The 15602-nt window shown below is 36.6% G+C and overlaps 3 protein-coding genes across 4 annotated transcripts; 2 read left to right on the top strand and 1 right to left on the bottom strand.

Annotated features, from left to right (window-relative positions):
• Positions 1-1984: 1984 nt before the first annotated feature.
• Positions 1985-5393, top strand: LOC113741863 (beta-fructofuranosidase, insoluble isoenzyme CWINV1). The gene is made up of 7 exons (XM_072046994.1): positions 1985-2196; positions 2381-2389; positions 3004-3863; positions 3948-4106; positions 4354-4595; positions 4711-4801; positions 4912-5393. The coding sequence occupies exons 1-7, from the start codon at positions 2028-2030 to the stop codon at positions 5098-5100; spliced, it is 1719 nt and encodes a 572-aa protein (XP_071903095.1). The 5' UTR covers positions 1985-2027; the 3' UTR covers positions 5101-5393.
• A 498-nt stretch (positions 5394-5891) lies between these two features.
• LOC113742783 (nucleosome assembly protein 1;4) lies at positions 5892-9664 on the bottom strand. 2 transcript variants are annotated; one of them, XM_027270737.2, is made up of 12 exons: positions 9389-9664; positions 9211-9254; positions 8992-9087; positions 8093-8185; positions 7742-7826; positions 7493-7554; positions 7224-7408; positions 6964-7141; positions 6826-6869; positions 6484-6673; positions 6360-6374; positions 5892-6252 (listed from the first exon to the last, which is right to left on the bottom strand). In XM_027270737.2, exons 1-12 carry the CDS (start codon positions 9459-9461, stop codon positions 6184-6186), a joined length of 1134 nt encoding a protein of 377 aa, XP_027126538.1. In that variant the 5' UTR covers positions 9462-9664; the 3' UTR covers positions 5892-6183. The 2 variants fall into 2 exon arrangements, with proteins under 2 accessions (XP_027126538.1, XP_071903094.1); XM_072046993.1 differs by having other exon boundaries at positions 6050-6252; positions 6355-6374.
• A 3995-nt stretch (positions 9665-13659) lies between these two features.
• Positions 13660-15415, top strand: LOC140005860 (uncharacterized). The gene is made up of 2 exons (XM_072046992.1): positions 13660-14274; positions 14612-15415. The coding sequence occupies exons 1-2, from the start codon at positions 14091-14093 to the stop codon at positions 15109-15111; spliced, it is 684 nt and encodes a 227-aa protein (XP_071903093.1). The 5' UTR covers positions 13660-14090; the 3' UTR covers positions 15112-15415.
• Positions 15416-15602: the final 187 nt, after the last annotated feature.

Genomic DNA, 15602 nt, shown 5'->3' with positions numbered 1-15602 from the left:
TTCCCTCACCAAAAAAAAAAAGAAAAAGAGAGGAAATAGATAAATAAAGGTGAGGATCAGCTGTATTCGTTCTCTGATTAATTTTATTTCTTCAAAAACCTAAATTTTGAATTATATTTTAATGAGCGTTCGATTGATGCAAATGCTTCGGAAATTGAAGAGATCAAAAAAATTCTTTAAAACATTAAAGCAATTCGTAAACTAATTTTTTGGATGAGATCAACAATCCGTAGGTCAATGCATGTACAAGGCTCCTCCATGCTGCAAAATCCTATAATAAAATCGATAATCCATGGGGACGGTGGTGCCTTGTCACCGTTGCCGTTGGTAATCCCCATCCCTTAGGCCCATAAGCGACTAGCATTTAATTCGACCCGCAGCTGCAGCAGTCAAATTCAGCGTTCCAGCCCATCTTTTTCTGCTTCTATTTTCTTCCGCGTGCCGTGCATCTATGACCATGTCCGTTGTTGACTGATGGAAACATCCGACAGACCGGGAGAATCTGCCAGCAAATCCTCCGTTTGATTCCAAGATTTGGGATATATTAATACTTCCAAATTCAATCTATACATATTAGACTACTAGCAAGAACGTTATCATTCAAAAAGTCTACACATTTTATTATGTAGAACATCGTTGAATTTTGGGAGTCACGTGAAGACGGATTAATCAAAAAACATATGTCTGTTGCTAAAACAGAAATTTGCTCTTTGATGTAAACATATAGTAAGTAGTACATATCTCAACACATATGCGCAACCCTTTTTTTTTTTCACCCAAGTTAAAAAGTTTCATTATTGTTGGGATTCTCCGGTGGATCCACCAAATATTTTTCATAGTGTACGTAGATCTGGATGACATGCGTAGGATAAGTCAGATTTAAAATGATCATATTCCTTTTTAATAAATGAAAACACACGTCATCGATAAAATCCGTATGTACATTGGGAGATAGAACCTACTAAATAGATGCTAAATCCATTATTATTGTAGTTAAAAGGTCTATTATTAGTATTAGTAAGGATAACTAAGTAGTAATAATCCATAACTTAATAAAAAGGGAGGGAATTTGTTCAAAACATCTTTCACATCTTACCAAATGATTTTTTTGTCCTTCATTTTTAAAGTGTTAATTTTATGTCCTTTAAAAACTCAAGTTAGCAAATTTTGGTTCTAACTTAAATTTTTGATTGCCTTTTAGCTTGAAATTGCATTATGACCCACTTGTACCCATTTTTTATGTATAAAAAAAAAAAATTCAAAACCTATATATACTTTTAGTGACAAAAATGAAATTGTACAACTTGGACCCCAGAAAAACGATAGTTCCGAATACCACCGTTTGTTGGACCCCAGAAAAACAATACAACTTGGCAGCATAATTGTTAATTAATTGCTTACATATAAAAAGAAATTGTAAGAGGAACATGCATATGCGGACAATTCCCTAATTGCGCGGGTCAATCATTCGTGCGACAGCCAATTTTTCATATTCCTTATTTAGGCAACTCACTCAAATGGTCAATGAACCCCCGTTCATTTCTTAACAATAAGATGCCCTCTCTCGTAAGCGATAAATTATATATTTTTTTTCAGTGACGGTCAACATAGCAATAGGCACTAAACTCAGGATTGAGCAAAGTGCCACTAAACTCAGGATTGAGCAAATTGCCACTAAACTCAATTGATATTTTTAATTTATGGAGTATTACGATGAGGCCGAACCGAATTTTACATCTATAATGCTTCATAATTGATTTCACTCGAAAAGTCTAATGTATAATTTCCAGCCTTGGTTGTTTGACTTCCATTGATGTGACGTGATGCCGGACCTCTAGAGTATCCTTATAGTTGTACATCTTTTCGTGGAAAAATAAATTTTTAAAAAAAAAATAAAAAAATCTGACGTCTTGGTCCATGCTAGATTATTTATTGGTCAAGAGCTTCAACTTGGAAATCCTCCTATATAACAGGCCATCCATAATTCAGTCAGTTTCTTCCAAGTGTAGCCAAAATCTGTGGCAACCATGGCTAGCTTTTACCTCTGGCTAATGTGCTTGTACTGGATAGTGCTCGGACATGGCATTCTTGAAGCAGAAGCATCCCACAGAAATCTTGCATCTCTTCAACCAGCATCTCCAAGTCAAACCTACAGAACTTCTTATCACTTCCAACCTCCCAAGAACTGGATGAACGGTAAATTTTTGTCTTGTTAATTGTTAGTAATAATTTTCTAAGGAAGGAAAGACAAACGATTTACACTACTGTTTGGTTGTATTGTTTTAACTTCTCTAACGCGCGAGATTCTTGTTTTTCCTTCCATTTGTTTTGGCGTCAACGTCACGGTGAATACAACAACAATGGCATCTCGCAATGGCAGATCCTAATGGTGAGTTTTGTTCTCTTCTCGTCTATTTCCTCGTGTTTGAGTCTTCAAGGCCATCTATATTCCTTCTTAAAATCAGACGAACACCTTAAAGAGGTGTATCCTTCTTTGCCATGTAATGAAGATTCGTAGCTGACAGCTTAAAGAGGATCAGAGACGAATTTGTTATGGTTGAAATTATTGTTTTGAGAGTTCTATTCAAACTTGTGCTTAACAAAAGTAAAAGATGATGGCTTGTGGAGTAGAAAAACTCACTCCTCGTGCGTCTACATTTGACCGCTCAAATTCCAAGACTGGAGTTCCTTTTTGGATTTATACATGAACATGATTGGTTCTGAAGCACTGACCATTTCCTGGCATTCTTTCTGCTTACGAACAGCTTTGCAATCTCCTTACCCAGCTGAAAACCTGGTCTTTTGCAAGAATCCAGGAGTTTCTTAATGCCCTTTGTTCGAGTCTTTTGGCTTTTGCCATCATGCCATTATCCTTGTTGCTCATGTTCTTAGGACCAAGTTCACTAGTCAGAGGAAGACAGATATATATGCAACTAGAAATCAGATTTTAACCACAGAATGATGGCTTCCCAGATACTGAAAATATTTCCTTTCCCCTTTCAGGACCAACGGTTTATAAGGGACTTTACCATCTATTCTACCAGTACAATCCACTCGGTCCAGATTGGGGGAACATTGTTTGGGCTCACTCCACCTCTAAAGATTTAATCAACTGGAACCCTCACAAAGCAGCCATTTTTCCGTCTCAGAAGGGTGACGTGAATGGTTGCTGGTCAGGATCAACGACAATGCTTCGAGGGGAAAACCCAGCCATTCTCTACACTGGCATAGACCCTAAGAACCAGCAAGTTCAAAATCTTGCTGTCCCCAGAAATCTTTCTGACCCGTACCTGATAGAATGGGTCAAATCGCCTTACAATCCACTGATGACTCCGACTCCAGAGAACAAAATCAATTCAAGCTCATTCAGAGACCCAACTACTGCCTGGTTGGGCCCTGATGGCCGATGGAGAGTCATCGTTGGAAATAAATTAAATCGTCGAGGAAAAGCACTTCTGTACAGAAGCAAGGATTTTGTTCGTTGGACCAAAGCTCAGCACCCACTGTATTCAATACAAGGCACTGGAATGTGGGAATGCCCTGATTTTTACCCTGTTTCGAGCAGCCCTATTGGTTTAGACACATCAACCATTGGCGAAGGCGTTAAACATGTTCTTAAGGTAAGCCTGGATGACACCAAGCACGATCAGTACGCGATTGGAACATATGCGCATTCCAAGGATGTTTTCGTGCCGAATGCTGGAGCTGCAGAAAAGTTTTCAGGCTTGAGATACGATTATGGGAAGTTCTATGCTTCAAAAACATTCTACGATAGTTTGAAGAAGCGAAGAATTCTTTGGGGTTGGATCAACGAGTCATTATCTCGAGAAGATTATATTGCTCAGGGATGGTCCGGAGTTCAGGTAAAGCACCGTCTTCTACCAGTTAATCTGATCTAAAAGATTAATAGAGGCGTTGTAATTGACAAAGCTGCATTGATTTTTCAGGCAATTCCTAGGCTGATATGGCTAGATAAATCAGGAAAACAACTGGTCCAGTGGCCAATTTCAGAGATTGAAACGCTACGACAAAAAAAAGTTGGCTATCCTCGTACGCAGCTCAAGAGCGGATCCACAGTAGAAGTTCAAGGCATCAAAGCTGCCCAAGTAAGTAGACTGATAATTAGATTGGACATCTTCTTGCAAGCTTAGAATTCTTCCTGCTTTTAGTCAAATTCCTTCTTCAGGATATGAATTTTAATCCAAAAGATAATTTGGTGATTTACTACTTCCTCGTTTAGGATTTAGTCTTCGAATCCTTGTCTTCGGACCACTAATAAGAATGTGACATTCAAACTGAACGAATAGTCTATATAATGAATACTAGAATGTGACTGGTTCTTTTTCTTGACAGGCGGATGTAGATGTGTCGTTCCAAGTAGCATCCCAGTTGGAGCAAGTTGATGCATTCGACCCAAGTTGGACGGACCCCCAACTGCTTTGTAGTCAAAAGGGTGCATCAGTCAGAGGAGGGACAGGACCCTTTGGACTAAAAGTTTTGGCTTCAAAGGATCTGCAGGAATATACGGCCGTCTTCTTTAGAATTTTCAAAGCCCAGAACAAATATGTGGTGCTGATGTGCAGTGATCAGAGCAGGTATTATCAGGAAGACACTTCGCCTGTAATCCTAATCCAAAACTATTTTGCTTCTTTCTTGTTAAGAATTTTCAGAATTCTCATCATATTCATCCCACGTGACGTCTCTCTACAGGTCCTCGCTCAATGAAAAACCAGATAAGACAACTTATGGGGCATTTCTGGACGTGGATCCTTTGCACGAAGAATTATCTTTGAGGAGCTTGGTACGAAATCTTCTTTACGCTGGGCTTGATACATATAACACAGGCCAAAAAAAAAGTTTTTTTTTTTTTTTTGAGGATTACAGGCGGAATGGTGTTTTTTTTTGTTGCAGATTGATCATTCAATAGTGGAAAGCTTTGGTGGAAAGGGCAAGGCATGCATCACTTCAAGGGTATATCCTACTAAAGCTTTAGGCAACGAGGCACGCTTGTACGTCTTCAATTATGGAAAGGCCAACGTCGCAATCTCAAGCATGAATGCTTGGACCATGAAGAATGCCAGTATCAATCGAAAGAATTGATCTTCAAGAGTGGGATGACTTTAGTTTGAATCTTTTATAACGTTAGCAATGGTGACCATATTTAAAATTGCATATTATCAAATAGAAAAGGTACGTATTTGCCAGACAACATATTGCATTTCTAAGCCACCATAACTCAAAAGAAGTCCTTAAGCCTCAGTCAAGTATTGTAACATGCACGTCTCTCATGTGAAGTCAAATTTTCTAGTGTCTTCAACACATGGGACAACGTAATATGCTTAGTGATTTCCTAAAGACTTGCAAACTTAAATAGATTATGGACTTGTTCTCAATTCATTATTTTAACTCATTATGCATTCTAATTTTAAATAATTTAATTTTTATAATGTTCTTGATTGTTGTTATTTTCTGATTATAGATTTTTTTTATAATCAAATAACAAAAAAAATCTAAAATTCATAATTACCCCAAAAAATAACTTTTACCGGTTTTAATTGTTATCTATGATCACTTTCTATAATTAGACTTTGTAAACTTTAGAGCAAACCAAGGAAAAAAAATGAATAAGAAGTAAACTAAGTGGTGAGAGGAATCGAATCCCACACAAGGCAAGCAAAAATTAACATGCTAGTTAACATAGCCTTCGAGCGTAATCCATTAGTTCCAACCGCTTTTTTCTTCCCCCCTCCCCCCCCCCCAACGCTATACCAACTACTACCCGGAACTAAATGTGAAACTAAGAATCTGCGCAATACCAGTTGAGAAACAGGCAAATTGATGCACTTTGATCATACATTATATACAGAAAGAAATGGAAAATTAGAAAGAAATAAGAAACCATAAAATCCAATACATAAGAAGGGAAAATATCACAATTCTCCCAACCATATCTCAAGGTGCCATGATCAACCCAACAGCATTTAGAAGCTTAAAGAGAGAGAGAGAGAGAGAGAGAGAGAGAGGGGGGGGGGGACGAGGAAAGATGGAATGCCGGGGACAGGGAAAATTAAACAAAAGGCTTCAGAATACACCAGGATGAATACAAGCAAAACTATCAACAAGCAAGGACAATAAAACTGCTCCCGATACACATTCAACTGCTTAGCAATTTAGGATTTACATCTACTGTTGCTTGCATTCTGGAGGGCGTTCAGTCTGATGACCTTCCTGACCTTGTGATCTTACACTCGGCTGCAATTCATAGAAGCAACTCAGAAGTCACATAAAGCAGTCATTAGGCAACAACAGCCATACTATCATCTACTATGTCGAGAAGTAACATCATTACATCACCTAACCTTTGATCTGGTAGACTGCAAGACACAAAGGACAACAAACAACAATAAATATTAGAAGTCTGCAAGAAACGTTTGCTGCAAAGAACTTTAATAATGAAACTGCCTATTTATGGGAGCTTATTACCTTCTTTCTATTCTTGCTATCCACCTTATCCTCATCATCTTCTTCATCTACCTCCTCATCTTCATCGTCTTCCTCCTCATCATCCTCGTCATCTTCATCATCATCCATATCTTCAAAATCATCTCCATGAACAGCCTCGCCCGTAAACCATGACACAGCATGAGGAATAATTTTGTCTCGTATTGTTGAACTACACAAAAACACCCATAATCACGTCCTGGCTGAAAACGAACTCTTATTAAACAAAAACTGGTAAACAGAGTACTAGATAACCTGAGGAAGGAAGGGCAATCATAGGCTATCAATCAAGGCATTCTATGATGGAAGAAATAAATAACTCACCCAATATCATAGTCTTGCTCCATTGAGTTCTGGAGTTCTTCAGCCTGTGAGAACAAAGAAAGACAGAATAAATAGAGCCCAAAGGACTTTCCATGCGCCCATATGCTGTAATGTGAAAAGTGAAGCAGAAGAACTCACAGTATCCTCATCAATATCGTCATCATCCTCAGGCACTTGCGGAGGGTTGAAGAAATTGAAAAAGCTTTCACAATTTTCAGTCTTAGTTATAGGTTTCACGTTCTTTGACCCCTTTCTTGGCTTTTTCTTCAAAACCTTCTGCGTCAAGCATTTGCCAGGATACCATTCAATTTCCGCCCTACAACATCCAAGAAATGTCACTAATCAGTAATCAATATCAGCATGACTTATTACATATAAGGCAGGATAATGAAGTTTACCCTATAGCTTTCTCTAGTATAGGTTCATCATCATCAATCATGTGATAAGTTTTTGTCAAGACAGTGTTCTTGAAAAATGGATTAGCATCAAAAAAGAACTCAAGCTTGAAACCCTTCGGACTATCAATCCTGCACCACTTGATATCCTTGAGATATTTTAGAGCCTCCTCATCACGCTCTGAAATCTAAACAAAGGGAGAAGTGATAGTCCGTCACATGTTCAACATAGAGAAATAAACCCAAATAAAAGAAGGTATCCAATCATTTACCTCTTCTGCCAATATTTCATTAGTCTTCATCGCCATCAACCAGAAGTTGGGAACACCTTTTTCTGTTATGGAATGCAGCATGACAATCAAAGAAAGGCTTAAAACAACCACTTGCCAACAGGCAATTGAAAAGACAAAAAGGGAGAGCAAAGGAGGCACAGACACGTACATTCACCCAAAACAAATAAACAAGTTAACAAGAAGCGCAAAGAAGGCTATAAATAAGTCTATTTGGAATGTGCATATCACCTTCTGTCCCTTTGTCTCCCTCGTCACCCTTGGAAGCATCACCAACTCCTTCAACTTCAAGAACACCATTAACTATTTGGTATCTCTGCAGTTTAAATAGCAACATTAACACAGAAACAGAAGCAGCACTCAATGCAATTGCGATTCATCTACCCAGATTGAACTGCCTTGGTAGCCAATACAGTTTATTGTGTCAGACCAGGTAAATAATAGCAACATGCAGCATACGCTTTTTTGATGCATACAATATTAGGTTGGAAGTTCACATTATAACTAGAGCTCAATGGACATCATTTGAAACAGATGACAAAGAAAAGTACAACCCCTAATTCAGCACAAAGAAAGTACCACCTTTGTATAGAGTGGTTCATAGAGCTTCTGGTATTTAGCTTCCAGTGCAGCCCTCTCTTCGAAGAACTTTGACTCCAGCTCATCATGTTGGCTCTGCACATGAAGAAATACCCATGTATAAGGGCACACAGAAATGTTTTACCACAATCTCAAAGCAGTATACTTAACAACAGAAGATCACTCCAGCTGGTGAAGGTTTGCCATTCGATTTTACTAAATCAACAAATCCTCATAAATGGCCTGAAAACGTTATTGGCCCCACTAATCTCATGAGTTTGACTAATTTCCACGTATTAGTCCATGCATATGTAGCTTTTGAACTCCTAAAGGAATCCATACCCCACAACGAGCAACTGATTCCAGTGGTGCTGCATTCCATAGATTTTACTTTAATGTTTTAAGAGTTAGATCTCCATATGCAGGGAGGACCAAGATACAGTCTTACACATGGAATACAAGGCCACAATTAAGTCTATTCCACGCAGACACTTCTTCCCTTTTTAATCTAATAAGGTAGTCAATTAGCTCCTATATATAGGAGTTGACAACAGCGGTTAACCTATATCAGGTGAAACTGAATTCTAAATATCTTATCAAAAATCAAGCATCCTGCCATCTCGAGCTTTTGCTTTTCTCAACTGCCTCACACAACAAGCTTAACGTTGATTTGGCTTTTAAGGCCGCATTTAGATTCATGTAAGTAATGCTTCGACTTTACACCAAAATTACTTCCGGTGAAATGATGAACCCAGCACAAAATAGAAATAAACATCGGAAAAAAACATTTCTACCCAAAGCACCCGATCGACAAACAATGCTGAACAAAAAATTGAAAGCAGGCAGCAGAAATTAATTCTAAAGCTTAGTTGAACTTATAAGTTTTAAATTCAATAAAGTACCTGAAGCTCTCTTAAAAATTCCACACGCTTTCGAACCTTGGGAGAGAGAGTCTCCATAATATCCGAATGCTCCCCAGCCAAATGCTGAAGTTTATCCTACAAAAGCAACCCCAAAATTCAGATAAACCCCACCACCAGAAAAAAGAAAAAGAACAACACCATTGAAAACGTTCAAATTAAAAAAAACAAAAACACCAAAAAATAGTAATAATAACTAACCTTGAGGGCATTAACTAACCCAGCACGGTCCTCCTCGCTTAAAGCTGCATGCCAATTACAGCCAAAAAGAAATGATTAATAAAAACAACAGAACAGATATTATCAAAATTTATTTCTCCACCTTACGAAGACCTGCAACTTCTAGCAGCGAAAAGGGTTTTTGGGCTCAGGAAATTACCGGCGGCGGCAGCGGGGAGGGCGGAGCCGAGATCAGACACATCCAACTGATCTTTATCGGTGCTATTATTCATCTTTGGCGAGATCGCGAAGAAATTGAAACTTAAAACCTAGAAAATGGATAAAATAAGGAATAAAGAAATCAAAAACAAGGGGGAGGAACCAAAAAGGTTGAAGAGAAAAGGAGGGAAAGTGAACGAGAAAGAGGGCTTTTATGCGAGAGAATTCGGGAGAAAGACCGAAGCAGAGAGGGGCGAGTGGGCGGTTTGTTTGTGTTAGCGACCTGACTACCTGACCCGAAGAAACCTGTAGGTTATGCCTAGACAGATAGGGAATTTTCTCACGCTCACGTGCAAAGTGCCCATTTCACGCGCGGCTCAAGTTGGACCGCTAATGAAAAGATAATTCATGCTGGACCGCTCGGGTTTCCAATCGGACCTTACTCAAAAGTAGAATTACGTTTTAAGGGCAAAAAGTATTTTTCGATTACTCCTGTTTTAAGGGCTAAAAAGTATTTGAGGATTTTTCAATTACTGTTTTCAATAAAAAAGGCTAATAAGGCTTAGCTTAATTTCGCTCTATTTCGTTGAGGCAAGGCTAATTTAATTACTTCTTTTTTTTTTTGGTAATTACTTCTTTTTTTCATTTTTTTAATCATGAAAACTAAGGCTGACTTTTTGTATTTATAAACTATAAATCAGAGGGTCACAACAATATGCTTCTAGCTTCTCCGCGATTGCCCTCCACTTATCTATTGGATTACGTTGTCCGACTACATAAAGTTTAATTTCTATATTTACATATTGTTTAAAAAATAATTTCAACTTTTTAAATTTTTTTTAGCGGGGGAATGTTGGGGTAGAAAAAATTATAACTCGTAACCTCTAAGTTCTAAGATCTCAACTTTAGACGATAACTTTAATGAATTATAATTAAATAACTAATTAGCAAATGAAAATAATATTGCATGTTAATTGGTAGGGTCTATGTTGGATCTGTTTTATCCAAATCTAAACCCATTAAAATTAATTAGATCCAAACCTAGATCCTTATGCGTCTGAAGATGTAAACTCAAGTCACCGTGGGTTTGGGTATCAAATAGGTATCTATGATACCAGTATGAGCATATCGTGATACCATTCATTTTTACTTTCGAGTAAAATTAGCATTCAAAAATTTGCATGTAATATTATAAACTAAAAAAAGAACTATTATCAACTACTTCAATTTATTTTCGAATATTCATCCGCAATACTATAGATAGGCGAGGTTAGGCAGTGTTTTGTTAAGTTATGAACATATCATTTAATCTAATAGTCATGGAGTCATAGTGTATTTAATCAAATGTCCATAGAATATTATATTATTTTGTAAATTTACTAACATACACACACACGCATACACGTGAGTATGATTTGGATTTAGATTTGAATATGAATCATATAAACCAAATCTTATTCAAATCTATGACTTTCTTTCAGGGTATAGATTTGAATTTGAAAAATTAAACTCAAACACCATGAAAAAATATTAGGTATGGGTAAAGACTGGACCAATTAACATACCTAAAGATGGTTATAGTTTGGTTAATTTACTAATATCGCCATCTTATCCTAACTCTTAACTAAACACATAAACACTGAAGATTTAGTAATCTAGTGCACAACTCAAACTCAATATGAGTTATCCTATCTCAGCCAATCAATTAACCAAACCCATGCTCAAAATATAATGAAAAGGAAACAAGTCTTCAAACTATTGAAATTTTTAATAGTACACTCTAATTTGTTACTATATGGTGTCAATCAATCCCTTTGACTAAAAGTTTGCGGACTTGAGTTAATCAAATCTTGACCCAAGCTTTAATTAATTAAGCACAAAAATGGATCTCGCATGCAAATGCTAAAGTCAGCCTACTCCATTCATAAACTCTTACAGATTCATAATGAGCATGGGAACGACTTGGTAAAAAGCATTCAATAAGAAAAATATAAAATTTATACTAAAAATAATAAATTTGTCATTTCGAAAGAAAATTGTTTTGGCATTCGCATGCCCGCTGTAGTATCAAGTTGAAATCGACTTCTGTTATAAACTCTTGGAAATTCAAATCAAGCTTGAGCATGACTTGACGTTCTTCTTCTAAGTTGAAAGAAATAAACCCCACAATGAGTAAAGAGTAGGGTTAGAGAGTTCAATCAAGAACCTAATGCTTCTTTTTTTTTTTTTTTCCTTTCGAAGCCCAAAGAGCTTACCTCAATTTTTACAAACCTAAACCCCGAGGAAACCCCAAAAGCCGGTTTCCTTTGAGGTCCCACAGGAGACTTATAACTACCAACCCAAACCCTAATGCTTCTTTTGGAACCTAATGCTTCTTTTGGAAGATGAGAATTTGGATAGAAAAGAGAGAGAAAGAAGAGTTTGGATAGAGTATTATTCTAAATAATTACTGTAATATTTTTTTATGATATGATGTATGTGAGATAAAAAAATAGTTGAAAATATAAAAAGGTGAATTGAAAAATATATTTATGATGCAAGCGAAATTTTTTTATAGAAAAATTGGCTATCCAACTTTAATTTTTTCCTTTGTTTGTGAATTTTTATTAAAAAAGAAAATAAGAGGATTCAGGAGGATGAATAGTAGACAAAAATTCTCCTCTCAAATTGGACAGAAATAGAGAGAAGGTTTGAGGAACCTTGTGAAAGTTTTTTAAAATACCTATTTTATCCTTAAAAAGGTCTTAAACAAATATTTAATAACTTTCATATCCAAAATCATTCCACTAATTCTCAAAATTTCCAAACAATAATATAACAATCCCTTCTCTTCTCTTTTCTTTTCTCATAACTTAAAGTTTTCCCTTCTCCTCTTTTCTATCCTAAACTCCCAAACTAAGCCTAAAAGCAGCAGAAGGCTTTTGGAACACTTGACAAGTTTTATACTATTTAACAAAAGTGAAAATAGCGACAACTCGACGAGTCATACATCTACTTACTGTTAGTCATAACTAGAGGTGTCAAAATGGGTGACTTGGGCGGGTTTGGGTTGGGTAAAATGGGTAATGGGTATAAGTGAGTCAACCCATTTATACCCATTTAATTAGATGGGTATAAATGGGTAAGTCAAAAAATGAATTGGGTAACCCAATTACCCATTTATAACCCATTTATTTTAATTTTTTATAAATTCATTTAAATTCATTTTTGCAAACTAAGTTATCAATTTATACCGCTCTTTGTATCCATCATTAGTTTTAAATATTTACTTATAATGTTCAATAAGCCTAATTACCAAATTTTTTTCATTTATACTCTATTTCACAAAATTACATATTATTTAATAATTGAATAATAAGAATATAAAAATTTGAACTAAGTACTATAAAAGTTAATATAAAAATTTAATCCAAAAATTTTTAACCCCTAACATTTTTTCCGTATATAAATTTAAAATTTCATTTTAGAAAGATAAGAAAAGAGGCTCAAATTTATCATAAATTAGTAATGCCGAAAAATGAGCAAGTTAACAAACGAAGAGAAAACAAAATAATAAAATAAAACCAACAAATAATAATAATAATAAAACAAAAGTAGTTAACATCATGACAAAATGAAAAATTTGAAAAAAAATGGGTGGGGGAAAAGAAGAGATTTAGGGGAAGAGAATTTTAAATGGGTTAATTGGGTTTGATGGGTTACCCAATAATACCCATTTAATAAATGAGTATTATTGGATAACCCATTTATACCCATATACAAAAATTTAAGATACCCATACCCATCTATTCATGGGCGGGTATGGGTAAATTTAGTTAAGTGGGTTGATTTGCCACCTCTAGTCATAACTCTGACAAACATTGCCTTAAATTTATGTTGGGTGGAATCTTTCCCCACCTGGCTCATGAATGATGCCAAAGCAAGTCTGAGTAGCAGTTGGTCAAACTCTCTTGTAAGTGATTTTGGTGTTTTGTAAAAGGAAAATGTTAATCAAATTCTGTTTTTTTTTTTTTAATCGTACTTCAATCATTATTCTATTATATACTCTAATAAATAAAAATTATATAATAAAAATGATACTAGGAATGTGATTAAAAAAAAGTGAAATGGGATTAACATTTACCTTATTAACATTTACCTTATCTAGTCTCAATACTACTAAGTTTTGGATGGAGAGGGATATCTAATCTATGTAAAATTGACGGTGGTAAATCATAATTTACCCGTAGTCAATTTAAGCGCCTCAACTGAAATGATTCTAAGACTATTCTCCGCCATAAAATGGCAGTTTAAAATCCCATGGTATTCAAAACGAAGAGAACAGCAAGACTTTTTAACAGTATTTTAGTCTCGCAGTTGCAGCGAATCGAATCGAGCCGGCGGTAACTGGAGGATTTGAGGAGCGACCAGTTTTGGCCCCGAAATCAAATTATCCGGGTTGAACTTGCAACCAAACATGGATATCGAGGGCAACGACGGTTCAAAAACCTTGCTGGAACCGGGTTCGACGGTAGAATGGGGAAGGGGTTTGGGTCTCAAATCCAAGGACAGAACCGTTTCCCGGCGTCACGTGGCATTTGAACTTGCTCCTTCCAATGAACCCAACAGGGTTCGTTTCCAAGTTATCGGAAAGAATCCCGTAAAGGGTGCACAGCGGCGAACGCGGTAAAGTCAGCACCTTTAGGACTTGTGAGCGCGGTGAAATGGAAATTGGAGACATGTTTTGCGTTTCTGCCAAGACTCCCGTTTGGTTCACTGTCAGAAAAGCTGACTCTGTAGCTGACAATTTTAAGAGAGAGTTGGATTTTGAGGGTAGGTGTGAAGTGCGAGATTTCGATGCATTAGAGCCCGAGTCTATTGATATTTCACATATTGATCCTGTTAAAGGTATTGTCTTTTTTCTGTAATTCTTTCTATTTCAATTTTCTGGCTGATGTCATATGATTTCAGATATTGTCTTTATTCTTCGAGTTCATTCACTTTATTTAGCCCTTGATATACTAAGCATCATTTAAACTATTTGGTTGATTAAGAACTCTGTTTTTCTTTTTTTTCCGTCTTTCCTTTTCTCGGGGGAGGGGGCGGGTGTTTGAGGAGGAATTGGAGAATTGAGAGGTGAGATTTAAACATGTTTGAATTATATGGGGTTAACAAAATTCTTATCAGCTATCAGTTCATATCGCTTATTACCTGATTTTTTTTCTACATCTTTTTGGAATTGCAGAGTTTGGTGTTCTGGTCATTGGAGAAGAGTTTGATGGCTATCCCAGGAAAATGATTAGGGATTTTAAGAACTGGGATTGGTTTCTTGAGGAGCCTGGAGAGGAGAGTGAGGATGATGGATTTGACATAAATAAGAGGAGGAAATGTGGGAGAAGGAAGAGGAAGAAAGATGGACAAAATGAAGATGAAGACTGGGCTGGGGAGAGTGAAGAGGAGAAGGAGCTGCTTACAAAGGCAACAAAGGTCCAGAAAGCTAAATACTTGACAAGATCCAAGGATGGTGACAAACGGTCCAAGGATACTGGAAAAGGTACAACTTCTAAACTGAAGTATAGAAAACGTGCTGAGGAGGAAGATATTGATGAGGAAGAAGATGATGAGACGCTAGGTGGTTTTATTGTGGATAATGATCAGTTGGAGGAGGCAGGGGAAGAAATTGACGAAGAAGAAGAAGAGAAGGAATTTGAGGAAGACGAAGATGAAGAAGAAGTAGAAGATTGATGGCCCTTCGAAAGTGTAAAGGTTGCTTGGGTGGTCTCTGCCTGTAAATTCTTTTGTGCTAACTGGTTCATTCATAGATTTCATGGGATTTTTAGTGTTTCCTCTACAATTAACTAATGTGCTTTCTGATTCACACTTGTATTTGCCTCGTTTCACACTCACCTTAATCTCTCCATAGATCGACTCAATCAAGGTCTTCTTTTGTTAGATGCAAGATGCTAAAGCTATAGCTTGCTTCTTGTGAAGAAAAAACCTCACTACTTTGCCGATTCATTGAGTAGTCAATTTTATCCTATGATAACCATATCTGTCTTCCTTTACAGCTTTACAATTAAAATCTAACTTTCCAGTACAAAAGTGAAAGAAGATTCGTCTTGTCTTCACTGTGTTTGTCTGTGCCACAGGTGATGTTCTTTGATTGAGAAAGCTTGAACTCCTGTAATCTTGAATGGTACATAGTGACAGGATGATGCTTGACTCGTTCGATATCA

The sequence above is a fragment of the Coffea arabica genome, chromosome 4e (genome assembly GCF_036785885.1).
Source record: "Coffea arabica cultivar ET-39 chromosome 4e, Coffea Arabica ET-39 HiFi, whole genome shotgun sequence".
NCBI lineage: Eukaryota > Viridiplantae > Streptophyta > Magnoliopsida > Gentianales > Rubiaceae > Coffea > Coffea arabica.
The sequence above is the reverse complement of the archived record's forward strand: the minus strand, read 5'-3'. Positions and strand labels throughout refer to the sequence as shown.